Here is a 27,816-nt window from a genome sequence, read left to right as displayed (position 1 = left end):
CTAAGTTGTTTTAAATTGGTTTAATACCTTAGGTGTTAATTTTCTATTGTGGTCTTGAGTGAAGATATCTTTCAATATTATTTTAAGAAGTCTGGTTTTCTCTCTAGAAAAACGGATGGCCTTTATCCTAGCTATTGCTTAGCAGTAGAATAAGTATTGTAATAATGATGTTTAGTTTAGATTAATCTTTTAAAATAAACATTACATCTGCTTATGAACTACAGGACCTTTATTACCAGTCATATTCACAAGTGGGAGTGATGTTTGCTTCCATCCCAAATTTCAATGATTTCTATATCGAATTGGATGGCAATAACATGGGAGTGGAATGTTTACGCCTGTTGAATGAAATTATTGCTGATTTTGATGAGGTAAGGTCTAAATACTTTGTCTTTTGACTGTATCAGTTCTACTAAATAACTATCAATGAGATTATCTGAAGTAAACCAGTGTATCTTGTTTAATAAAACAGTACTCTACACATTCTATTTAATCATAGGTGGTGTCCACTGGGCTTCTCTAAAGTGCCAAATTTGTACTTTTAGGCACATGACTCTGACCTAAGATTTCTCTTATATAGGAAGAGGATAAAAAATGGAAGTTAATGGCAGTTTTTTGATTGACCTCAAAGTGGGCAAGACTCAACTTAGCAAATATGATATGGTTTAATGAACTTGCACATATTGTCTGATAACTATGGTTTCTTGTCTAAAATATTATGTAATATTTAACAGTTTTATGTTTTAAACAAAGCTTATGGACAAAGAATATTATAAGGATATCGAAAAGATCAAGACAATTGGAAGTACTTATATGGCAGCTGTGGGACTCGTACCTACTTCAGGAACTAAGGTAAGAAGATTTTACATAACAATCTTCATGCGAAGGAACCATTTTCCTTCAATTTCCAGAGGAATATCAGAAACACATCTAATTCTGTGAGATTATTGATAATTTTTATGACTATGTTACAACATTTTGAACCTGAAATTCAAAGAACAGCTGGAGCCACACTTGCTTATGTGGCTTCTCTCATGATTTCATTGTCTGCAGCTTTGAATTCCCTGCAAATTGGTGTCTAAAAGCCTCTAAATCAGTGGTAGTGTTTTAAACGTGGTATCTTAGATGTCCTTGTAAGATGCAGGGAAAAGGAGACTCTAGGTGTAGTGAATTGCTGCAAAACTAGCAGAAGACTATTAAAAGGCAGTTTTTACATATATTTTTAATATTGAAATCTGAATGTAACCTACAACTAAAATAATCTCCTCTCCCAACCCCCATCATGGACAATAACTTTGTGCTAGGTAGAGTGCTGCACTGTACCTGGTCCCTCCAAATCAGCTCTTCTTTGTCTCTACCATTAGCATTCTATTTACAGCTTTAATTACTCAGCAATAAAAAAAGTCAAACCCATTTCAAACCCATTTCAAGTCTGTGTCACCGTTCTTCTGTATCCTCATCACTACCCCGGAATCTTATTCTTATCTTAAGTTACTGTCTTGTAACAGAGATTTTCTAGATTTCCAAGCAGCATCTGGAAAGTCAGAAAAACCTGTAGGCATTATATTAAATGTATAGTATACAGAGTACTATGCACATTAACAAAGACACTAATAAAACTAAATCATTAAAATGTTATAAAAGAATAGTATGAAAATTAAAGCAATGCATTCACCTCATCTGCCCAGAGTTTCCAGACACTTCTCCCTTGTTCTGATATGCAGGTACATATGTTGTAGATATATATTGAATGCATCAGTGCAGATGGATTAGCATTGAGAAATAATACAAAATTAGAAGGCAAAAGCAAAAAAAGCCAGAAGATGCCCTGTGGACTTTTTAGCAACAACGATCCCTGCTAAATAAAAAAAAAACAAGACCACATTTAAATCAATGGTTAGAATCATGTTGGAGTATATCACACAACTAACCTTTTGGTCTGCAAAGTATTTCCAGCTTATGCCTTCCTTTGTATCATTCCTAGAAATCTATACATTACTGCGGTGTTCTGTTATTTTTCCTGGTCCCGGGCAGCTCCGGAGAGCCTGGCTCGGGCACTTCTTTTCGGCGGGACCGGGGCTTGCCATGATTCCCGGGCGCTTCTGCCTTCTGTGCACTGGGCGGGGGCTGGCCGCGTTCTGCCATCGGCGCGAGGTGAGAAACGAAGAGGGAAGGAATTGTCCACCCTGTCTGTGCAGTCTGCTGGAAAGCTTTAATTGCTGTGCGGAGCTGCAGTGGAGAAGCCGCGGCTCGCTCTCAGCGCCGCGTGGACAGAAAATGGCGCTGGGACTGGGGAGGCGCAGGATTTTATAGCGGGAGGGACAAGGAAGGCAGAAGCCCTCCCGGCCAATGGGGACAGGCACCGTTGTGGTGACGTGGACCATGGCGACCAACAGGAACGCGACGGGGCAGACTTGGGGCCCTGGGGTGAATGCGGACGCGGGGATGGGGTAACTGACAGGGAAGTTGCAGGAAGGGATGGGGGGTGGTTACTGGAGTGACATGGAGAAGCTCCAATGGCAGGCAGCCTGGAGTGAACCATCGCAGGGGGAGCAGGGGTGTACAAGGGGGTACACAGAACCAGCTAACTAACACATATCAGAACCCCTAATATGAACGCAACCCGGGATGCAACATCTCCCTGCTTTATAAAACATAAAGAAGACAGTTGCTTTGATTTGTTTCTCGCGTGGTGGCCTCTTCTCCCAGCTGCTTCTGCTGCTGTGGCTGCGATGACTACCTTGCAGATGGAGAGGGCCTGGAGATGATGCTGGAGCTGGTTCTTCTTTGGGTGTTCGGGGATAGGGGAACAGGGAAAACAACTTTATTGTAAACATATGAACTAGGGGCATAACTGGACTGAGGCAGCTGGAAAGAGAAAATGTTTTTTGGGAGATGTAGAGTCCCTTCCCTCCTTGCGGCGCTTACAATTGGATGCAACCCCTTGGTTGGTGGGATCATTGCTTGCATCCACAGGTACCTTATCGTCCTGACTCACTAACTGCCCTGGAGTATAAGGTTTAACATGCCTCCTGGGGACCCACTTGACTCCTGAGGGCGTGGATACACAGGCATATCCCCATCCCCAAGTCAAAAGTGGGAATCGACCTTGGATTTCTTTAGAGTCCGGATCCCTCACTAACACTGGAGGCCGCTCCTCTGGCTGGAGCTCCTGATGTTGCTTGAAATGTCTCAGGACTGGCGGTTCTGGCCTGTCAAAGGAACAGTTCAGAAAACTTTTGGTAAACAATGCTTTACAAGTCCTCTCATGCAGTGACAGCACTCGCACATCTCCTCGCTGTTTCCAGAGGACCTGCTTCAGCATCTGGTAAGTCCTCTCTATTATGGCCTGGCCAGTGGGGCAGTGAGGAATCCCAGTTTTATGTTGGACCCCCCATTCCTGTAGGAAGTTGCTGAACACTTTTGAAGTATACGCTGGACCATTGTCAGTTTTAATTGTGGCTGGGACCCCCAAGGTTGCAAAAGCGTGTATAAGGTGTTCCTTTACATCTCTGGCCCTTTACCCTATGTGGACTGAGGCAAAGACTGCTCCTGAGAAGGTGTCCATGGTTACATGGACATTCCTGAGCTTCCCGAATTCAGGGACTTTGGCGACATCCATTTGCCATACCTCACAACTGCGGAGACCTCTGGAATTCACACCTGCTCCCAGTGTTGGTAAAGATGCCTCCTGACAGTTGGGGCATGAGGCCACAATTTCCCTGGCTTGGTCATGCTGCAGATTAAACTGGCATACCAGCCCCGGGGCATTCTGATGCAACTGCTGATGGCTCAGCCTGGCCTGCTCAACTATACTCAGCTGGCCTCCCAGCTGTACTGGGGCTGCCAAGGCGTCTGCTCTGCGGTTCCCCTCAGCAATAAAGCCTGGGAGATCCGTGTGTGATCTCATATGTACCACATAAAAGGGATGCTCACGGTTAGAAACCAGGTGTACTAATTTTGAGAGCAACCCGAAGATGGCCTGATTTGGGACCTCCTTTAAAACTGCAGCTCTAGACACTGCTCCTGCTACATATGCCAAATCTCTTACCAGATTAAAAGGTTGGTCAAATTTCTCAAAAGCCCTCACAACAGCATCTAACCCAGCCACCTGTGCGGAACCTTCCACTATCTTAACGTTAGATTCCCACAACTGAGTCTCTGGGTCTTTCCAAGTCACCCCCGACTTGTGGGACTTCCCTGACCCATCTGTGAACACTGTCAGGGCTCTGAGTGGTCTTTTACTTTGCAATTCTTTGGGTAACAATTTGAATTCAGTGTTGAACAGATGATGGCCAGGATATCCGATCTGAATTTGGCCTGAGAAGCTGTCCAGAGTGAACTGCAAATTTTCATTTTGTCTCAAAAGGTGTTCAAAAGTCTCTTTGGTCATCCTCCCCATGGATGTTTTGATGGGGAGGTGGATACATGTGAAGCCTGCTAGTACCTGCAGACGAGCCCTGGCCCGCATTATGAGCTGCGCCATTAGCTCTTGTGGCCTGGTGATACTTCTGGACTGTCTGTGGCCAAGGAACACCCACTCTATTATCAAGAGGGGGTCCCGTTGACCCTTGTCCCACTGGAATATCATTCCGTACAAATTGGGTAACTCACCTAGGATGCTGAAGTGGAATGGCAGCCCTGGTTGACAACGACGGGCCTGCCTGTTCGCTATGGTGGTCTGGACCTTCTCGAGTGCAGCTCTGGCCTCCCGGGTCAGGGTTATCGGGGAACCTAAACCCTCATCCTCTTCCCTTTCTGTTAACAAGTCAAAAAGAGGAGATAGTTCCCTTGTGGTGAACCCCAGCCATGGCCTGATCCAATTTAACGAACTGCACAGGCGCTGGAGGTCATTCAGCATCTTAGGGTTATCATTTATCTGAATTTGTTGAGGCCTAATTGTTTTGTTGTTAATTTCTAGGCCCAGATGCTTCCAGGGTGGCAGCAACTGTACCTTTTCCTTCTGCAGCTACAATCCTGACACCAACAAGGCCCTAACAGTGTCCTCCAGAGCTACTTGTAGGACCTCGCTGTCAGGGGCACAAATCAACACATCATCCATTTAATGATAGAAAATACAGGATGTCCACTTGGCACCCACTGGGGACAGAACCCTGGTGACATACCACTGGCATACAGTGGGGGAACATTTAAGCCCCTGAGGTAGTACCGTCCAGTGGTAGCACTTCATAGGGGCTTCTCTGTTGATGAAACAGAGAAAGCAAAATGAGGAGCATCATCCGGATGGAGTGGGATTTGAAAGAAACAATCCTTGATATAAATTACAGCCAAATTATAATTTTGGGGTAGAATAGATGGAGATGGCATACCCGGTTGGAGAGAGCTCATGTCTTCCACAGCTTCATTAATTTTTCTTAAATCGTGGAGGAGTCGCCACCTGTCCTTCCCCGGTTTTTTAATTACAAACACCAGAGAGTTCCAGGGGCTGTTAATTTCCACACTGTGACCTTTTGCCAATTCCTCCTCCACTAGTTTTGTGAGCGCCTGCAGTTTCTGCTTACTCAGCAGCCACTGCTCCACCAGATGGGATTATCTGTGAGCCATGTCAATTTCTGAATGGGGCGCTCCTCAGTGGCCGCACCTAAAAATGCCGGGGTGCCGTAAATTCCAATTTGGCTTCCTATTGTGACATGGCGTCTCTCCCCCATAAAGTAAATTTACAGTTGATCATGAATGGACGTATTGAGGCCAGCAGCCCATTCGGACCCTTAATTTGGACAATGTTATTTTTGGATTGCCTCACTGGCTGGGGCCCACCTAGTCCTAAGACTAGCGTGGCCACGCTTTGCAGCTCCCAGTGTGATGGCCACTTGTGTGGTGGGATGACTGTCACATCTGCCCCTGTGTCCAACATCCCCTGAAGATATATGGAACGCCCCTCGCACTTGAGTTTACACCATACGAGAGGTTTTTCCTCTCCCAACTTCCCAGCACAAAGACTGATATTTCCAGGTCATTGCACAGAGCATGAGGAATAGGAATTGCCTGTGCAATAACTTGGCCCTTAGGTAGGAAGAGAGGGGAGTGGACACAGCGTGCCACGAGATAGAAAAGCCTGGGATTAAGGGTGGAGATTACCAGAGGAACTTCTATTTCTAGTGGTGTGTTCTTTGTGTCTCCGACAATGAGGTACCTGCAGTTCAAGAGGTCTTCCTTCCTCCTGGCTTCACAGCAGCAGATGTGCGATAGAAGCTCTGCATTGGCTATGAAGAACTGCCAGTCCTGGGAACGAAAGTGGACAGAATTAGTGAGTCGGAGCCAATAAGGCTCCCTGATGTCAGTGGTTGAGAGGAAGCCACTCACAGATGGAACTAAGTGGTGCATTGCGGCTCCTCTTGTGGCACCGTGACTTGCCTCATTTTTATCAGTGCGCGAGGCAAATCCACGCTCGTCCCTCAGTTTTTTGAAATGGTGGGGTTCCTGTCCCCTCTCCCTCCTCCCGCAGCCCCGGGTGGTGTAGTCCCTGTAAATAGACAGCGAGCCAGAAAATGTCCCTCCTGATGACAGTGGAAGCACTGGTGTTTAGATGGAAACTGCCTCCATGCTGAGTTCCTTGGAGGAGCAGCAGCCAAGGCAACCAGCTTGTCTTTGTGCTTCTTCAGGGCCTCCTCCATCAAGTGTGGCTTCAATCTGCATTCCTCGATGATCTGGTCGAGGGTCGGAGGTGGTGAGACCGGCAGTGCTAAGATGATTCTTTCGCACATGTCATTGGCGTTCATGCATGCCACTTCTAGGACTAGTCCGTCCTGGAGTTCAGGTCTCTCCACACGTCTCTTGACTGCTGCCTGGACCCGGTCTACAAAGTCTACAAAAGGCTCAGCAACAGATTGTTTAATTGCTGTGTAGGGTACCATCGGATCCTTGGTGGGCATGCCCAGGAACGCACGCTCTGCTGCTCCCCTGGACATGTCCTTTGGAATCCCCCGAGCCTGAAGTTGCCCCTCACTCCATTCCCCTTCACCCACAAGATGGTCTAAGGTGACTGGCTCTTCCGTGAAATCAAGGCTGTACGGCCCCTCTCAGATTTCGGGAAGCAGGTCTGCTGCCAATTTCTTCCACCTCCTCTCCCACAGATTGTATTCCGATGGCAGAAGCAAGCAGCTAAACAGACACTTAAGGTCTGCTGGCACCATGGTTTTTGATGTTACAGTTGCCTTTAAAATGCCCTTAAAGAAGGGGCTTTTTTGGCCGAAATCACGCAAAGTCTTGCAGGCCTCTCTTATTGATTCATAGGGAAGAGGTTCCCATGTAGGGTTCTCCCCTCTCCTGGTGTAGGAGGCTGGAGTGTGGAGCGACTGCTCGATTTCACAAACCGGGTCCCACACCCCCCTCTCCTCCCCTGGGTATCCGAGGAGCGGGAGGACGTGGGGGTGGGGTTCAAGGGATAGGATGGGAGTAACCCTCTTCCTGGGACAGCGGGGTGGAGATGACAGAGCCCTCCCTGTTGGGAGAGGGTGGAGCTGATGACGTGGCAGGCAGAACATACAAGGGGGAATAGGGGGAGGGGTAGCAACCCGATGCCTTGAGTGGGAGGTGCCCATGCCCACAGGGAAGCAGGAGGGGATTGGGTCAAAGGCGGGGACAAAGAGAACAAAGGGGAGAAAAGGATTGTGGGAAGAGGAAGCCCCCACATGCGGCCGTCCTCCATTTCGTGGAGACAAGGACACCGACCACGTGGCTGCGGCTTCCTCAGGGGAACAAAGAAAGGGATTCAGAGACACGGTACTGCACAAGGTAGCGCCAAAACTGGGATTTTTAACTGGGAAAAAGAGATTGGAAAAAGGATTTGGGGTCCTCAGCAAAGTAGCTAATTTTGCTAAGGCAAGGATGCCGGGGTTCAGGGGAGCCAGGAGCATAGTACACATTTGTGGAGGTGCCCTGCGCCTTAAAGTGGTGGAGTATTCCCCCCTTCCCACCCGGGTTAGGGGAAGAAAGGGTAGGAGAGGAAGGTGGGAAAACGGGTTCAGGGGGAACAACATTTTTGTCCAATGGCTTCCCCCCTCCCGGCTTGTGTCCCGCGTGGACTCTGCTTTTACAACCTCCAAGATCAGCAAATGGAGCATGGTGAAACAACTTTTAACGGAGGGATCCCTACGTTCAATTCCCTCCGCTAACTTTGCTCCCACCCGCTCCCAGAACTGCTTTTTGCAGGCGTCCTCTGCGGAAATGCAGGGGAAAGGAAAAGCACAGCGATCGGACAAAATTTTTAACAGCACTTTTGGGATAGGGGCTCTTCACCAATAAAATTTCTTTAAATTGGGCATAAAATTCCTTCTGTTGGGTGGTTAGCATGGTCCCCATGCTATTTTCACCCACCTGACCTCACCCTTGGTGCAGGAAAAGCAGAAAAAAACCCAAAAAAGGTGAAAGACCCCAGTGGCTACCGCTCGCATTGTGCATGACACGTCCCCTGGCCCTGGGAATGCAGCAAAGCCCACCCACGTGAAGGGGAGTATTAGGGGTACCCCCCGCCACTAAATACTCACCAAAGTGGAATCTCCGCAAATAAAAACTGCTACCAGGGTCCTTGCTCCTGGGAAACGTCTTTTCTTCGGTTTTCACATCCGTGAAAAGTTGCACTTCCTCTCCCACGTGGGGAAAGCACCACATGCTTTCCGCGGGGGTGATGGAGACGTCACTGACTTACTTCGGGGAGTCTGTGGTCCCATTTTCATTCCGGCGTGAAGCACTGTTCTGGCATGGACTGCAGCTTGCTTGGCTGGGCAGCGGTGCTCGCTGGTGGGCGGTGCAGCCCCACGCCAGCAGCGACGGCTCTCCGTGCAGCTTCTGTGTGCTTCACGGTGACTCTCCGCCTGTGCTGGCAGCTCTGCTGGCCGTGGCCCCACATTGGGCGCCACCTGCAGCTTCGTGTTGTTTTTCCCGGGTTCCAGGCAGCTCTGGAGTGTCCGACTCGGGCGCCCCTGGTGGGGGCTGGCCGCATTCTGCCGTTGGCGCGAGGTGAGAAATGAAGAGGGAAGAAATTGTCCACCCTGTCCGTGCAGTCTGCTGGAAAGCTTTAATTGCCGTGGGGAGCTGCGGTGGAGAAGCCGTGGCTCGGTCTCAGCGCCTTGTGGACGGAAAATGGCACTGGGACCGGGGAGGTGCGGGATTTTATAGGGGGTGGGACAAGGAGGGCAGAAGCCCTCCCGCCCAATGGGGATAGGCACCATGGCACACAGGCAAACAGGCAGTGGCAGACACTTTTGTGTCTGCTATAAATGCTCTTTGAACTATAATCCTCAAAACAACTGTTATTGGGTAACTTTGGCAGCATGTGTTCCAAAATCTAAACGTTTGTCTCGTATTTTATAGTTGTTGAATGAAGGGTCAGCTGAGTTAGTACAGTACTGAAAATACTGTTCTGAGCTTATGATAGTAATGCATTTTAAATCACTGCAGAAATCTTGTACAGAACTCTGTCTTCCTTTTAAATCTTGGAGTAAATATTGATTTTTTTTCTATGTATGTAGAATTTATTAAAAATTCTGTATTGCAGAAAAATTGTCTGTCGTATGAAACAGACAATAATTTTTACTTTAACTTAGGGTTTCAGCTCTTCTGTGATCTCTCCTTACTGTTCATGTGATGCAAATGAATGGAAATTACTCACATCCTCTTGCCAGTTTCCCAGTAGTTCTTCAGCATACACCTGTATATTAGAAGTCTGATAATCTTGGCTGGCCTGTCATGCACAGACAATCACTGCCAGCTTCACACAGTCCCTGGTCTGTCCCATGGAGTCATATGTGTCAATGAGGAACCATAAGACACTCAAGCGCCTCTGGTCTGCCCTCTGCCAGGAGTATTCCAGGTTCAACAGAAAATCTGGCACAGCCTCTGATTTTGAATCACTAATTTCATACTAGGATTTGGACATAAACAGAAAGCAGTGGATGGGGTTAATTGTGCTCTTAACTGAGGATATTTGTATACTTAAGAGCCCAGTACCCTGATGAAGTTAAATATTTAAATTCCTTATTTTACTGGACTCCTGTTTCTGCACCTTGATTTCAGTAGGTGACTATAGTAAATGCTCATTGCCTCAATCGCAGTGACTTTGCTGTGATGCTCTGGGCAGTCTTTCCAGTATCTACTCTGATGTTTAAATAAATAATTGCTTGTTCTATCAACAGGGCAGTACACAAACTAAATTCTTTGTAGATCTTTTGCACAATATAAATTCATTTTATCTCTTTTTCACCAGGATCCTGACTTCACCAGGGTCCTAACTTTGTGTTCTTCAGTGCAGGTTCAAGAGTTTGCCCTAATCATATTGAGAGGCATCTGACACCTACAGTGCACTCAGTATTTGTCATCAGTCCTTTCTCCTGCAACCTTGAAGGGCATTGCAGGAAAACAGAACATTCAGCAGACAGCAAATAAATGGAAGAGAGGAAACATAAAGATTAGAAATCAAATAAAACTGCTCTCTCCCTATTCCAGACACTATACAGAATATTTTATCCTTCTCTGTTGAAAATGTATCTATTAGCTCTTTAAGCTTAATTCTTGTTCTTCCTTTGTTTTGGTGATTCTGAAAAGGGTAGAACTAGCTAGTTCACATTGAAAGAAGTAGAATGCCAGACATCCAGGCAAGTAAATAAAAATATCCTTTCCAAAAGTTGGGACTGGCACAAGGATGACTTTCATAATTTTTTGTAAATTTCCTGGACACATAAAGCAGCCCTTTCAAACTGAGGTGAATGAAAGAAATAGCAACCCGTTTCTCAGTTTTTTCAGCCATTGTTTAGCACTGCATTTATAAAATCTTGCTATCATGGCAAAATCTCAGCAAGCTTTCATCTCATGCCAGCTTGCACAGTCCTGTTGTGTAACACCCTACTGAAGCTGCCACTGACCCTGCATTTCTTTCACCATATCCTACCTTTAGCCTACTTTCACTTTTCAAATTTGTTTAAAAATTCATATTTCTTATTCAAATAAGAGCAGAACATAAGAGAAGTCATACTGAGATGAGTCAAAGGTTTATTCTGGTAACCTGTCTTTAACTCACGGAGGTTAGACCCTGGGGGTAGAGCATGAGTTACAAAACAAATATGCAAACCTCTCTTTTCCACTTTCTAATAATATGCTGCTTAGATTTTTATTACTTTGTAACAAATATTTCTTTCATGATCTTGAGAATTATGTTAGAAGCTTGCTAAGTTTTGGAATCTACATTATCCTCTGAAAATTAGTTGCACAGTTTAATAAGACTGAATTTGTAAAAATTATTTTATTATGTTTGGAGTTTTATTTACAAGTTAATACTTCACCATTTCATTTGATCCCTTTTGGGCAAAAAACTTTAGTTCATTTAGTACATTTGATAACAGTTCCATTGAACTTGCCTGGAAAGGAAAAACATAGGGGTGTTCTGCACCTCACAGGATTAAACCTAACAGGAATTGTGTCAATGGGAACAGCATGCACCCCATGAAAACTGGGAGCTAGCAACAGCCCCAAAGGGAGAAGAGTAGAAACTGTAGTTATAATAACTGTAGTTATAATAACTGTAGTTATTAATAATCATCAGGCAAAGTAGTTTTGTAAGAAAGCAGGTTATATTCCCTGCCACACTCAAAACAAATATCTGCAGGTCTCTAGCAACAGAACCACTTCACCATGGGAACTTTGCTTTCCATTCTTCCCAGAAATCAGAAGGAGAGAGAAAAGAAAAAAAAAAAAAAAAAGCAGAAAAAAAGAATGCATGTTCTGCAGCTACCATCAAAAGTTTCCCTTCACAAACAAAAAAATTGGTTAGATTCTTTTCCTAAGACATCTGTTTGAGCTTCTCATTATTTTTCACTTTAGTATTTAACCTGCATCTCAGTACCATACAAATCTAACAAACAACACTATTTTGTTTCTAGGCTAAAAAATCAATTTATTCCCATCTGAGTACACTGGCAGATTTTGCAGTAGAGATGTTTGACGTTCTTGATGAAATCAACTATCAGTCTTACAATGACTTTGTCCTACGAGTTGGTAAGTCATGCTTCTACAATTATCATACAAACAGAAGATTGTTTTTCATTGGCTTTTCCCGTGCTGTCAGCAAAGAATTACCTGTCCTGCACTCATGAAAATTCTCCATTAGTGAGAGTCACATTCAAGTAAAATGTCAGCAGCCTGGATGTTGTGCATTAGTATTAAGGAATTGTAATTCCCTCCAATTCCAGTGTGTTTACTTAATCTATGCACCCCTAAAAGGAAAGTGCACCATTAATTTTATACAATATTATGAGTGTACCCAGTCTTGTGGCCTACACTGCTTTGCATTGCTAAGCTGCTGAAAATTGGGTCATACTGTATTACATTAAGTTGCATCTGCAAAAACTTTGTTGGCATTAAAAGTGCAAGGGGAGCTTTTTCTCCACAGATACCAAATCACCTTAACCAGTCCTGTTTTCTCCAACTAGTCAAATTCTCTGGTCTGCACAACACAACCCTTCCCATGCAATCCTTTACATGTTATGTTTTACCACTCATTTCCCTCAGCCTTCTTAGAGATCAAGTTCTCTGCTTCCCTTTCTTCATGCATCCTGCTCCTCTTCAGTAGTACTTCTACTTCTGTTCTCATTTTATTGCATATTCTAACACTGATAGTTTTCTCCAGCTTCTTTCTTTGTATATTTTCATGACTGACTTTTGAGAATGAGCTGAACTACAGGAAAACTGAGGCTGCTAGCAGCAGAAGATTGAAAAAGACCAAAGATATAAAAGGCAGCAATAGCAGAGTTATACCATCTTTGACCTCCTGTACATCCTAATAATTATAAACCAAAAATTCTCTTTGAACTCTGTTATAACTTGTCTTTCCAGGTTCACAAAGGATCAAATACCTAACCCTCATTCTGCTGCATAAATTGCCTAGAAAAGCCCTTGCACAGAATCTCATGCAGGGTTTAGTATCTGCAACTCTTCAGGGCACTCAGAAGGAACATCCTCTTTTTTCTTCCAAACAAGATGCTGAAATCAGTCAGAAATGTAGAATTGAGCTCTGAAGGTTCCAAAGCAATATGCTTGAGCCATTTTCACATACTTTTGTCTTCTTCTACTGTCTCTGGGATCTGAGTTGTACTAACAACCAACCTGACACACTTCCCTTACCCCAATCTTCGTGTATTCCAGACCATTATTTCTGTTCCACTTGGAAAACCTCCATTAAAACCTCCATTAAAAGGCTTTATATATGCAACTGTAGTGGAAGTTATAGGAAACAATTAAAGATCTTTACCCATTTGTCCCATTTTCAGCTAAACTCTGCGCTACGACTGCTTTTCTTCTTTTCTTTAAACAAACATTGGATTTTTAAAAAATCCACAGAATAATCAAATTTTTATGTTGTCGATCACATTACATTTCCAATAAGATATCTCAAGGAATGTCTTTGTTGTGTTTCTAAGACTTTTACAAATGCAGAAGTCCACTTGGCATTAATTTAGTAATAGAATCATGAATATGCTAAGAGATCATCGAGTATGTAGGGATCATTGCTGTGATCATTTCCCTGGAGAGCTTGTTCCAGTGTTTAGTCCCCCTTTGGGTGAAAAACCTTTTCCTGACACCTAGCCTAAACTTCACTTGACTCAGCTTTATGATGTTAACATATATTACTATATTAAAAAAAAAAAAAAAAGCTAAGACACTTGCGTCAAATCTGTTTTGCAGGATTCATGTGTTTTGCAGGATTCATGTGTTTTGCAGGATTCATGTTTCCTTTGGATAATAGTGAAAACCAAACTCGTTGTTTAATTTTAGGTATTAATGTTGGGCCGGTAGTGGCAGGAGTCATTGGAGCCAGAAGACCACAGTATGATATCTGGGGGAACACTGTGAATGTTGCCAGTCGGATGGATAGTACTGGAGTGCAGGGAAAGATTCAGGTGAGTGCATTCTAAGACAATTTTGCAAACTTTACATACTTCCTGTTTTATATGTGGTTACATTTTCAAGAACACTAAAAAAACACAGCCTCATTTTGTTTTATGGAGAGGGCAACACTCTCCAGATGACTCACCATCAGAGGTATAGTTGTTTTCCATCTTATACACTTCACTCCTTAGAGACAATGAAATCCTCAAATCTATAATTTCCCATCAAAAGAAAGAAGAGTTCCCTGCTTCATTACACACAGTTGAAGGTAAGCCTGGGAATGTTAAAACTGCCAGTCTTTGTGCTGTAGAACTTTTGCATAAATAAAACCTACAAGGAAAGGATCTATGCTCATTTGCATCTTACCACATTTTATGTAGCTCTAAAAATTGCTTGGATACTTTGGATAAGAGAGGTGATGCAGACAGAGAACACTGTTCTACTACTAGAACCTATGTTACTCCTCTCAAAATCTCAATAAACACCTGCGGTAACTTATCCAAAATATCTGTCTGATCTCGAGGGATCAAAAGGTCTTCTGCAATAAATTAACATAACTAGAACTGATACAGCTTACAATTTGGTTACATAATTCTGTTGGATGAAACTTAATCTGTCTGTGTATTTATTTAACTCAAGATCAGAAATGCTGTTACTCAGATTCCAGTTTTATCAGTGATCTTTACTTCTTAAAGAAAATTCTAAGTGAGCCTGAGATCAGCTGTAGATGATAATTCATTCTATTATGCATATTTCATGACTAAGAAGTAAAATGGAGAGGGGTGGGCAATTACATGAACAGAAAAAATTAACAGGTTTGTTGTTTTTTTTCTGTCTTCAGGTGACAGAAGAAGTTCAGCGGATATTAAAAAGATGCAGTTATGAGTTTGTGTGCAGGGGTAAAGTTAGTGTAAAGGGAAAAGGTGAAATGTTGACCTATTTCCTGGAAGGAAAGGCTGATGGAAATAATTCCCAAACACAGTCATTAAACTTAGAGCGGAAAATGTACCCTTATGGGAGAGCAAACATTCAGACAAAATTGGGCACCAGCTGTCCATCGGTGCCTTCAGTTGCTAGTTTTACTGTAAAACCTGGTCTTGGAGCAGGTCAGGCATCAGCCACTCACACAAACCAAACACTGCATTATCTTCCTTCTGTGCCAGCTGTGAAGGAGTCATAGAACAAAGGAGATTTGGTTGTGCCACTTGCAGTGAACTTGGAGAGCAATGGTTGCCTGAATTTTTACTAAAAAGTCAGAAGTCATAGGCCATGTCATTAACCAAGGACCACTACAAGCCAGCCAAAGAGAACTTGGGGACTGTGTAATGAATTCTTGGGATGGAACATATAAGGGCTAGCAATTCTGTTATGAAAAGTCAAAATGGGATTTTCTGGAAATTAGGCATATTTTCTTTGCATTTTTAAACTGTAAATGAAAAAATAGATAAATGTGCAAGCAATTATTTATGAGTGTGTGTATATATGTGTTTTAATCCATATATGTACACATACAAATAGTTCTGTGTAGACTTAATAGAGATTTATAGAGATGAACACAAAAATGTGTATTTATTTACACATTCAACTGCAGAGACATAGCAAAGAGATTTCTCTTTCTGTCATAGCCAGAATTGTTGGGCCTGGGATTAGCAAAGCTGCATTAACCATGGAATGTGGAATGCCTGGAGACTCTCCAGGGCTACACCAAGGCTTTGAGAAACTGTGCTCCCAGTCTATGAATTAATGCAATGAGAACAGTGTTTATTGTGCTGTCCATGGCAGATTAATGAAGACTGGATTTAGCTAATTACAGAACCTTACATTTTTTTTAAGTTCTCCTTGCATGCTTCAAAAACTTCCAAAAACTTTCAATCAAACCATTACACTAAGATATAAAGTAGATAAATCACAGAGCTTAAAATTTAGGTGAAAGAACAATATATATTCTTTCCATTAAAAAAAATAAAAGAGTGGTAAAGCATAGAATTTGTTGCCTCTTTGTAGGTCATTTGACTCTGACCAAGACAGAGGAGCCACCCTGCAAGCACAGCAATATGCTTCTGCAATATAGAAACATTCCTGTATGTACAGTGCTGATTTTACTGAGGAGAATAAGGATGGTATTATTTCAGGCTTTTAGAAATAGCACAAGTCCTGTGGCTTAAGTCCAGGATTTACCATTCTAAACAGCTCAAGGAACAGTCTTGTACTGGTGGCAAACATGCTGCTGCTAGTTTTGTGACATTTGTATGATTGCCAACATAGTTTTATATATTAACTGATTTTTAAATTTATGCCACAGTTTTATTATACCTTGATTTTATCCAGACTCACTCTTCAAAGCTGTACAATTACAGAAAGCTATAATTCTGAGAAACAAGCATAGTCAAACTTTGCCAAATGAGGAGCACTGGTAAATGTGCCAGGAGAGTGAGGCCTACTCTTAATCTGCATAAAAAGGAAAGTATTGTGGCTGCTTTTTTCTCTACTGCTGCCCACATCATATTGTTTATAGTTTCTTACTGAAGTGATGATCCAGATGTGAAATGTGGAGTGCAACTCCATAGTCAAGGTGGGAGCAGTTGAAGGTCATCCTGCTGAGGGACATGTACTCCACGGACAAGTGCCATAGTGTCCTGATGGGGATTCACAGGCTAACTAACCTCGGCTGCTTTCCAAAAGAGAAGTAAAACTTTACATTGTTTAAAAACATGCAAAACTTCCTGTTAACAAGCAAAACAATCTACCCTCTCCCCGCCCTGCAAAAAAAAAAACAAAAAAAAAAAAAAAAAAAAAAAAAAAAACCACAAGATCAAAAAACCAACAAAAACAACCCACAAAACTAAAAATCTCACTCCAGAATGCAGAAGTTGTACAGATTGTACAATAGAGAATTTTCATGTACTAGGTTTCACACTTCCGTTTGGTGGGCCTATTTTGTTACAGATTTCAGTGGAAAGAAGGTTCTGAGTCTCCTCTTATCAGCTTTTGCTTTGGAGCAGTAATTTTTTGCGTTAAAAGTATATGACAGCACTATGTCAGTAGATGCAAATAGTTAAAGAAATGTTGCAGGAATTTCTGTTCTCCACTCAGGATACTGTGGGACTCCAGTGTTTTTCAGCAGAGTTTTAAATTAATTTTTATGCACCCTGACTGCTGGGTGCTTCATTACAAAGCTGGCAAAGTTAGTCTTATGATTAAAGTGACTATAAAAACCTGAGACCTGCTTCTTAAATGTACTGTACAGGTAATATGCACTCTGATTGAGCTGAAGAAAGTCACTGCATTCCTTTATCTCCCTAGGAGCTACCCAGTTCACAGATATTCTTCTAGAATAATTTATTTCTGGTTTTGAGACTTTCAAATAATTTTAAAAATATACATGTAGAGAATACAGATTAAAAAACCCAAATATTTACATAAATAAACTGAGTAAGTGGTATTCACGTAAAGCACACTGCACAGTTATGTTCTCTAACAGATTTATAAGAACTAAATAATCACATGGGTAAGTTAAATATTTAACCAAGCTGGAAAGCATTATGTGCAATAGCATTAATCACTCAGTTCCTCTCTCAGAGAGCCCATGCTATACCATTTTTGAATTCGGTGAATTTGGTATAATTAATAATGAAATAAAAGCATAATAATGATAATAATGAAATAAAAGCATCTTCTGATCCTAGAAGTAGATCTGGTATTATGTGAACACATCGACCAAACACACCCATTGGCCCACCCAAAAGCTTTCAGTGAAATTACTTATTTGTTATTCTTTTTGTTAGGCTCAAGAAATAGGCATCTCGCCATTGATTCTTTGATCTTTTGCTAAGTAGACAGCACAAATGAATTGTCCCCTCTGCTGATATTTTTGTGACTGTTCTCTTTCCCAGACCCATTCCCAGTCTGGTAATATCAGTGGGAGATCATGTAGCAGGTAAATTTAGATTATTCATGTTAACATTTTCAATTATTAGCAGGTGATAATTAATTAGAATTGGTCCAAAGATTTTCAATGCCTGATCCTCTTTTCCAACAGCCAAATAAGGCATGTGACTTTTGTAAGAATGTTTTCCATGTTGAATGGAAAGGACCAGACAGGCACAGTCCATCATTACCTTCTCATTCTATGCTTTTGGAGGAGGTCTCTGCCTTCCAGAGCAGTTGAGTGGACCAGGATGGCTTAGTACTGCAGGCAAGCTGGTGTGTATGTCCTAGCTTACAGAATCAATAAGGTTATATTTGAGTTGGTTTCTAGACTTCAAGTCATAGATTTATAGAATGCTTTGGGTTGGAATGGACCTTAAAAATCATCTAGTTCCAACCCTGTTGCCATAGGCAGGGACACTTTCCAATAGACCACGTTAACATCACTCTCATTAAATTAATTATCATTAACATTATTATCCTGTCATTAATGTTTCTTGTATTTCTATTATGTTGTTGCTGGTTTTACCATGGGGAAAATGATATATCACTTTGTAGTCCTGGACTTAACAGTATAAATTTATGAAGAAAGTTCAGCTAAGGCACAAATTAGTCAAATACAATGTAAAAATTATAGACAGGGTTCAGCAGCCATTTCAACAATGAAAGCTAAGTGCCCATTGAAATCATGATATAATGAAGCTGTGCTCTTATCTTTATGCTTTCCTTCCCTATTCATATAGTTTTTCCCCATTTTCCTGTTCTGTCTACATTTGTTTAATTTCAGCTCTTGTGTGACAGCTTTAAATGACATATTTAATCTCTCAGCTCTTCTGCATTCTTTGACATGTTTAGTAAGTTTTATACATGGAAAGAGGGGAAATATACATGGAAGTAATACTTCTGAAAACCTCATAAATGCACATTTTCTGCCAAATTAGAGAAGACTGTAAGCAAAATTTTTATTGGCAATTGTCCTAAGATGGTATGTGGCCCACTCCAATATCCCTGAAAATCATCAGGATTTCCCTGGATTTCTGTGGGATTTGTGTTGTGTCCATCTTATTGCATGCCATTGTATTTCCCATCTTGCATATATTAATTTTCTGGTCAAGTGCTGTAACTTTTGCCTAGGTAACCTTGCTGTACCCCCATCAAGGAGTCTGCCCCACAACAACCAAAAGTCCCGAGTGTTCATCTGAGGATAGTAACTTGTTGATTTGTGGGCAGAATAGCCTCCTGCACTTCTGTTCACTGTTTTGTGCAGCTGTTAGCTTGAAACAATTAACAGATACAAGTATTGCAAAAAAGTGATGCCATTTTGGCATGTCAATGTCTGTCAATCACAAGCACAATATTTCACATCAGTTTGCATGTTTTCTCTTTCAGATAATAGTAATAATTGAAGTATTTTGTTCTTTATATAAACATATAATTGTCAGAGATCTTTAATCTTGAGAGCTAATTTCTAAGTATTCCTATAGTACCTTTATCTTAAAATGGTTTTTTAATTCATATTCTCTGCTGAGATTGCAAACTGGCATTCCATTGGATTACTGGCTAGATATTTCCAAACATATTCCATTTACATTGACTAGAAATCTACTTTACCCAGCCTGTGAAATGCATAGTTTTTTGTAGCTGCTTTGCACTGTGGCTAGTGACACTCTCTTATCTTCACCAAACAAACACAAATTTTCCCTTGCTTTCCCTAGATGAGACTGAGAGCCAAAAGCTTCAGCTTGTTAGAGCTGAATCTGCATCCCCTTATGTATCCACAAGGCCTGCAGCAATCACCAGTTTAGTATGCTTGTAAAGGTCAGGAGTTGAGCTTCTGTAGGCCAAGCTCTGTCTTGGGTCATAGCAATGTCTCATGTCAATACTGAACGGAATATTTTACAACACTGAAAACAAGAGTAGGTCATGCACCGAAATCTCTTTCACACTTTTGCCTGTAATTTATCTGTCAGGCAAAATAAAGTAGTTGAGTGTCACTGTTTGAATGGAATCAGGTCGTATACCTGTGCCATTTCAGTGCTTTGAAGAGTCTGAACACATTAATAAGTAGCATGAATCATTTTCCTGTGTTGGATTCCTGCTTAGAGCAGAAAGAATGCATTTTCTTTACATCAGCAAGTCCAGATTCTGTATGTGTTCTGCCCAGGCAGGAGGACTATTTAGCCATAATATTCTTTCAAGTTAGAGTTTTGTATTACAGTGAAAACCAACATTTTTTTTAATTTGTGATAAACCTGTATTATAATGCCTTATTTTTAATCTTGTACAGTGTTACAAAACAACAGAAAACATTGGCCTTTCATGTATTATTCACTTTAAAAGATGTATTGTACTATGAAATTTTGTAAATAGTTTTAGCTTGGACAGGTTGTTGCATGTACACTTGTATAAAAGGAAGCAAAAAGGCACACTTTTAACAAAGATTATTGATTTTTTAAGAGGCATTTTACATGTGCATGGAGATTAAGTATCTTTTTAAAATGGATGTCTTTTTTGGTTTTCCTTGCAATCTACTGCATGCCATTCATGCCTGACTTCAGTAAAACAAAACAGTAAGTTTTCCTAAATGTTTTGGACATATCACTTTTGGCACAGTTAAATCACTAGTTGCATGTGCATTCAGCAAACCAAAATACAAACAGCAAATAAAGAAGAAAAATAACCATGATTGTGATCTGCCAACCTCAGTGTTTCAAGGTCCACAGTGTTATCTCTAAGCTGTCTTCATAAGGTACATTCTGGTCATTAGAAGCAATAAACTACTTTCTGTAATATAAAAAGCAAACCAATACTCTAGTTCAAAATGATGTAGTATCTGACATTCAGTGGTTATTCTCTGATACTGCAATTGATGTAGTATTGTCATCAAGAAGGACCAGGTGTCAAATCCATCTTTGCTGTATGCAGGTGCAACGCTATGGAAGGCAAAGAAGGTGAATTTGGCCCATTAATGTTACCCAGAGCATATTTCTAATGCGATAATAAGTTATTGTATATGAAAAGTACTTAATTCAAATAGGTGGTTTTATGTATGTGTGTGCGCATATATATATATATATATATATATATATATATATATATAAATTTTGTTGCCTTATTTCTGTCAGATTTTGATTTTTTTACTTATTTTCCAGATAGTTTATATTGCTAAGCAGAAAGTATTTAACAAAGCTATTGAGAGAAAGTTAATGGGGTTTATCTGGCTTTGAGCCATCTAGGTTCTCTGCTGATTCCATGCTTCCACAGATGCCTCCTTTGGGCATCACAGCCTGACCCACAGCTTGAGGTTGATGTCAGCTAGTGACATTGGAATAAGAAATCAATTTCTAATCCTCTATCTGATTTTTCCCATAAAGCTGATGAATAAAACAAAATTCTGAAGAAAAACTTAAAATTCTGAAGGTATTTTGCACACTTCATTTTTAAAGTTGTCATATCCATGTCACTACAACTCAGGATCACTTTTCAAATTATGTATATAATTCCTATATGACAAGTAAGGAGGATTTGAGGAGCATAACACTGAGTCTTGTGGCAAAGGGAAAAGGGTGTGGACTGTGAATACTTTCTGCTTTGGATAAGGATTTGGATAAGGATTTACAATTTGAGCTAGTGTTATAATAGAACTCAGAAATCTGTTCATTTGTTTGTTTAATCAAGGTGACTGTAGGGTTAACTAAGCAGTACAGCTTCTTTCAAAAGTACTTTTGTCATCCTAAGTTAAGAGGCAGGTTCATACAATATATTCTTGTTGCCTGCATAGAAAAACCACTACCTTGTATTGACAATTATCTTCATTACAGTAGTTATGGGTTTCTAATAGTCATAAACTAACTCATCTCAAATTTATTGGGTTTTATATCTCAGTGTGGTGTAATTGTTGTGAATAATGACAATCTGGACACTGCTCCTGTACCTCACCCTGTTTATGATTGACACTTTCTAGAACTCTGTATAGGCAATTTTTAGATCATTGTTCCTTTTAATCCTATCTCTCACTGAGTTCTCTGGCCAAATCTAAATAATTAATAAATATATTAAGGTAAATAATGGGAAAAGTACACATAAGGGAGTGGCTGCCTGTTGCTCTTTAATTCCTCTTCAAAATATCACACTGCTTGGGTGGCCTGATGTGATTTATAATCTGACTGGTGCAAGGATAAAAAGAAGAAAAGAAGAAAAAAATTTGGCAAAGTTAGCAAGAGTACAAAAAACCAAAAAAAGTAGCCTGTGAGATAGCAGTTGCTGAAAGGAAAAGGTGAAAAGCCAATACTCTTCTGAAGTCAGCAGTAGAACTCAGTGACATGGGACAAGTCTGAAGTATCTGATCTGGAAGTACTTAACCATATTCATAGTGCAACAAAAATAAGGCTTGTGTTTAATTCCATGGTCAAATCAGTTTCTGAGGTTTTGTGTCAGTTCACACTTACAAAAATATTCAAGATGTCCTGGTGAATGAACCACTTCCAGAATTTCAGAAGGAATTATTAGAAATAGTTGGGGGTTGTCACCTTTAATGTCTCTTTTCTGATCATTAGGAAGCACCTTGGAATTTGAATTAGCATTGGTTAACATAGTGTAAGTCCTGAAAGGACTTGGTTTTGCTTGTGCCTTACTGCATGCTGGAGGATCTACTTCTTTATATTAGGATCCCCATTTTATGCCTTCTGTGGCATCAGACATGACACACCTGTATAAAACTGAAGGGAAAAAAAGTGCTGCATCACTGTGAAGAGTTTTTATTAATTCCTTTCCTACTTTGGTTTACTACCAGTACAGCTATGTGGATGCAAGTAGTGCTCCATTTGTTTGTGGAGGGAGGCCATACACAGGTATATGTGGGTCCAAACTGAAGAAGAATAGGTTTCCTAGAAAGCTCAGCACATGTGAGCTCACACTCAGTGAGCTGAATTCTGCAGAAAATATTTTCAGATAGTTTGGGACTCCTTTTACAAAGCTGGCTGCTCTCCTCTACAGAACACCTTGTAACTGCACCGTCAGATTTGCTAGACATTGGTTAGCCACATTTCTTGCTGTGGGCTAAAGGGGGGTGTAATTACTGTGGTTATGTGCACTATCATGTCTTACTTTCAAGTGCCTGACCTTCTGCTTTAATCCTAGACCTGTCTGTAGTGGCGTCAGTTAGAAAACCTTCAGCTGGCACATTGAAGTTACTTAGGTGATTTCTTTTGGTCCTTAGTGCACATGGGTGCAAAGGTTTCAGACAGATTTCACATGCCATTCAAGCAATATATCAAGAATTTTCAGTGAAATGTAAATGAAAATTAATTATCTGTGCCATCAAAATTGCTTCATGATAATTATATTTTTAATTGCTACAGTATTCTTCTTCACTTAGAATTTCTGCTTTCTTTACAGTAACATTACTAGGGCTCAATAAGAAAAACAAAGAAGAAAAGAGATTGCATAACTTGATCCCATTTACAAGTATAATTGTCCATACAAAACTGAACTTAGACAAAGCAAACAGAGATGCTTTTCTGCATTCAAACACCTGGTTATACAGAGAAGTAGCTTTGAAAAATATTAGAGAATACAGTAATAATGAAAGCAATGCTTACTTGTCTAAAAACTAGAATCCAAGAACGGCTACCTTTTCTAGTATAATTAACTCAATACAGAGAATCTTAGAACAGTGATATTATTTTCTTTGAATTTCTGACAGAGGTTAAATTCTGACACACATTTTACAGTTTCAAGCAGATTCAGTCAAATTTGACCCATCTCTTAAAACCCCTGTCTTTAAAACTTGGGTTGCAAGTAACATCTGTCTGAATTGTATCCTGCTGCTAAGTCCTTGTACTCTCTGCTGTCTGGAGGTTAACTTCTGCCCTGCTGGCATATGTACATAGGTTCTGTTTGGAAACAAGGTGCTCAGCATATTTCCAATCTGTTAATTGAAAATATGTAAAAACGTTTTATAATGTTCAGCAGCCTAAGGTAGGAAGCAAAATACTACACAGAGCTTGTGTTCTATAAACAAAATTAGTCTGCCTACATATGATGACAGAATCCATTATAGGCTTATCCATAATTTTAAGCATCCTAAAAATATTTAAATGTAATAAATATCATAGCAACAAGAGGAGATGAAGCTAGACATACCTGCCTGCCTCTTAGCACCACATAAGTCTTCTTTGGATGTAAAATACGACCTACAGTTCATAAAATACTGCCTCTTCAGAAATTGGTACCCTTTCTACCCTTAACTCACCCTCAGTTGTTCAATGCCATCATATTTTTGTTGAGGTGTTTACTGCACACTCAGGCCAGCTTTACCATCTCCCTCTGTAGGTCCTCTGTCATATGGTTGTCAAACTTCTTTTTCAAAAAGAAAATATATTTTCAGAAATTTGATTTTTTATATATAATAGATGTTTGGGGAGAAAAAAATAGGAAGCAGTACATGTGACAACAAACCTGAAAGGGCATATAAACATACTCTGTGGTGGGAGTGCAGGCACCAGCAGCTGGCAGCAAGCTGGGCAAAAAGGCTTCAATCTGCCATCAGCAAGCCGAGCAGCATCTCTGCTCAAGGGCCTGAAGAAGAGACAGAGATAAGAGTGGTGTAGCCTAATTCATGTTCCCTAGCTGTTTAACAAGAACATGCAAACTCATTTCAAGTGCAGTCATGTTGTCTCTGTCTGGATACCACTCTTTACTAAAATATTAGAGGAAAGATACAGGCTTGGAGTATTATAAGGCTGGTTGAATTAGAACATTCAATAACAAGACTGTGCAAGAGGAATCCTAATCTACTTAATCTGCAGATATTTGCAGCAAATTCTGCATTGCTTCTGGACTAACTTGAATATTTGCTTAGACTTTGTGGAAAAAACCATTATTTGCATCAGGTAGACATATGGGAAAACCAATGTGTTCTTCTCTGTATTTATTATTATAAAAGTTTTCAGTAGAACTTTTCATCTCATTTACAGCCTAGTAAAATTAATGAAAATATTAACTTCAACAAATTTTAGATTAAGCCTTATTCTAGTGTCTATTCCTCTGCCATGTCAGATGGGGTGTGACCAGTGTCTTCAAAAGGACCAGGAGGAGGCCTACTGTATCACAAAAGAAGCATCTACATAGGTAAAATGAGTAGTCCTAACTTTAAGGAGTAAACAAGTAAGTCAAGATGTCATTATTCCAACTTCTATAGCCCACTGAACCTATAAATAATCTTTTTATCTTTATAGCTATATACTCTATATATATGTATATGGATATAAATACTACAATACAATAACTTAACACTGGGTAACTTCTAATGATAAATTTTCATTAATAATACGGGTCTATTTTTATGTAAATATATTATTGTAGAGTATCTTCCAGTCTTTTTCAGGATTGTTAAATTGAGAAGAGCAATTGAATATTTGTCCTATTTTTATGTTAAAAAGTGAATGGACTGAAATGTTAAATGTGAATGTAAATTTCTTATTGCAACTTTTATACTGAGTGTTTGCACTATTATAATTTCTGGAATCAAATTAAAAATAAAGGAAAAAATTGCTTGAATAAACAGCTGTATGAGATTGTTGTTTTGGTTTGGGTTTGGCTTTGTGGGGGAAGGTTGTTTGGGATTTTTTATGTTTGTTTTTTAAATCAAGTTGCATTCATTATTATATACCAAGCTGCCTCTCAGAGGGTGCAGCTACAGCTTCTCAATCAGGCTATGAATATGCCTGTAGAAATACTGCAATTCTGCTTTCAGAATTGCTTTGAGCTAAAGAATCTCATGAGAACAATTCAGCTCCCTTATGAGTTTCATTGATTTTCTGCATTGACCACAGTCAGCTTGGGCCAGGGGTACCATTCACTGTGCAAGAAGAGGAAAGTAAATATGCAATGACCAGTAAAATACCAGCCACATAGACCAGAAGACAGTGAGGGGAAGCTTATCTCTCCCTTTTCACAAGGCAGAAATGGTTAATTTAGGCCAAGTGTAGATTTTGTAGGCATTTTATATTATGCAAGATACAGAGCCAACCTGAGAGCAAAATTGCATAGGTTAACTTAAAATTGATTTTAAAACCGATACAGTTTTATCAAGTAATATGCCTCGCAAGAAAGTTGCTAAATTTGGGTAGTTCAAAGTAATTTGATTGTACCACTTCCAAATGACAGCAGACTCCCATCTGGCCAGCTCAGAGCAGAAGCAGAGGTGCTCAGGTGCCTCATTCCTGTCCATGAATATATGCCCTGAGATACCTTGGAAATGTAGGGTCCCCTGTGATGTATAACAGCCTGGGTTCAGATGCAAGGGGTTTTAATCCAAATGCTAGACAGAGTCTCCCCAGCTTCTTTTCTTGCAGATTAGAGAGCACAGTGTGAGTTGTACAGAATTACAGTGCTGTGTGGGAGTGTGATGGAACTGTTCTTGGTTTGCCCTTACATTAGTGAGAAGTGTTTAAGGCCTTATGTAGCCATTTTTTTGCCTTGTCCTTCCCTTCTGAAAGACAACATGCCAGACATCCCTAAGTGTAAATCAGAACGACTTCACTAAGGTCAAAAGGACATAAATAAACTGAAAATCTGTCCTTCACCTTTCATTGTACCTATTCTGCCACACTGGTATTTTAAGGCTTTCTCTTAATATTAAAATGTGTAACCCTTTGAGTGTTGTTTTGGGGAATTCTATGTACATGAATACACACAGAGCCATTTATACCTGTGTATGAAATATGTACACTCACAGATACATATGCTAACGAGAGAGTATATGTTCTGGATTAAGACTCAGGTCATTAAGTGGAGACTTTTTTCTGCCATGTCCCATTACACAGGCAAATCACTTCAGAGACAGTATGAGAACTGATTTTCCTTAAAGAATGAGGCAGGATCAGTATTAGATTGTTACCCCTCTGGTAACGCTTTTGGACATGAGGAATTTCAGACAGCGTTTCCATAGCATAAACCACCCAGGACTGAAACTGAGGTTCTTGTCCAAAAATATTACCAGAGGATATTGTCAATTTCAAACAGGCAGAAGGGGAGAATAGAAAATGAGAACATTGTGTACCTTGTCCATTGTGTACCTTGGTGCATTGCCATTGTATCTATGTCAAAGTCTTCCAGTTCTGCAGCCATTCCCCAGAGCAGTGGGTCACCTAATACCATTTCTGCTGGCAGAACATGGAAGGAAATGGAAGGAAACAATTATACAGGTATCAAATCATGGATCATATTCTTGTTTGGGCCATTATAATGGAAAAAAAAGGAGTCATAGCTGTAAAGTGAGCCATGTATTAGAGATTGTCTGTGACATTTTTGGCTCTCATGAAACCCTCTGAACTGTCAAGAGAGCATTTAGGATGGGGATCTTGAGGTATAGTCAGGCTGCTCAGGAATCGTGGTCTGATCCTACCATCCAGACTTGTGCAGATTATTTCTGCTGTCAACTTCAGCAGTAGATTGCATAGGTTTCCAGGCTCAAAGCGCAGAGAATAGATACTGTTTTTTGATATTACATTAATATGAGTCTCCCAGGCTTACATCGTTCCTGTATTTATAACCAGGCATTTGTTAACTGTTATTAGATTGAGCCATAAAGAGCTAGAAAGGAAGAAGCTAGTGATGAAGTAGTCATTATTATCAAGATGCCAATGATGTCTTTCATAGAGACAGTGTAACATATAAAGTAGTACTGCACCATCACAGACAAAGCAGATGTGCTATCAGAAGTGCTCTGCTTCACTAAGTCAGTGGGACTCTGATTAATTAATTAGCTTTCCCCCAGCTTAGACTACCAGGGGATTCATCTGCACAATTCTAATGCCGCAAGACAAAGCCATTTATATTCACCTGGCCTTACTTCCTGTACAGGACTATACTCAGTCTGGCCACTGCTACAGCACTTTTAGTTTATTATTGGATGTAATAAAGTAAAACAAATCCATAATTTTCTGGTTGCTGAGAGATTTGAAGCTAAACGTTAGTTTGGCCAAA

The 27,816-nt window shown here is 40.6% G+C and overlaps 1 protein-coding gene and 1 long non-coding RNA gene across 2 annotated transcripts in view; one reads left to right on the top strand and one right to left on the bottom strand.

The window, feature by feature from the left end:
- ADCY1 (adenylate cyclase 1) overlaps positions 1-17,859 on the top strand; it is a 162,655-nt gene extending 144,796 nt beyond the window's left edge. Inside the window, exons 16-20 of the mRNA XM_053952726.1 lie at positions 225-371; positions 754-852; positions 11,895-12,009; positions 13,786-13,910; positions 14,741-17,859. Of these exons, the coding sequence (XP_053808701.1) occupies positions 225-371; positions 754-852; positions 11,895-12,009; positions 13,786-13,910; positions 14,741-15,079 (825 nt within the window). The 3' untranslated portion in view covers positions 15,080-17,859. The remainder of the gene's footprint in view (positions 1-224; positions 372-753; positions 853-11,894; positions 12,010-13,785; positions 13,911-14,740) is intronic.
- Positions 960-6,235, bottom strand: LOC128793503 (uncharacterized). Its single transcript, XR_008432823.1, has 3 exons — positions 6,155-6,235; positions 4,615-4,758; positions 960-3,212 (listed from the first exon to the last, which is right to left on the bottom strand). It is a non-coding gene; the product is annotated as an uncharacterized LOC128793503 (long non-coding RNA).
- Positions 17,860-27,816: the final 9,957 nt, after the last annotated feature.

Source organism: Vidua chalybeata, chromosome 1 (assembly GCF_026979565.1).
Source record: "Vidua chalybeata isolate OUT-0048 chromosome 1, bVidCha1 merged haplotype, whole genome shotgun sequence".
Taxonomy (NCBI): domain Eukaryota; kingdom Metazoa; phylum Chordata; class Aves; order Passeriformes; family Viduidae; genus Vidua; species Vidua chalybeata.
The sequence above is the reverse complement of the archived record's forward strand: the minus strand, read 5'-3'. Positions and strand labels throughout refer to the sequence as shown.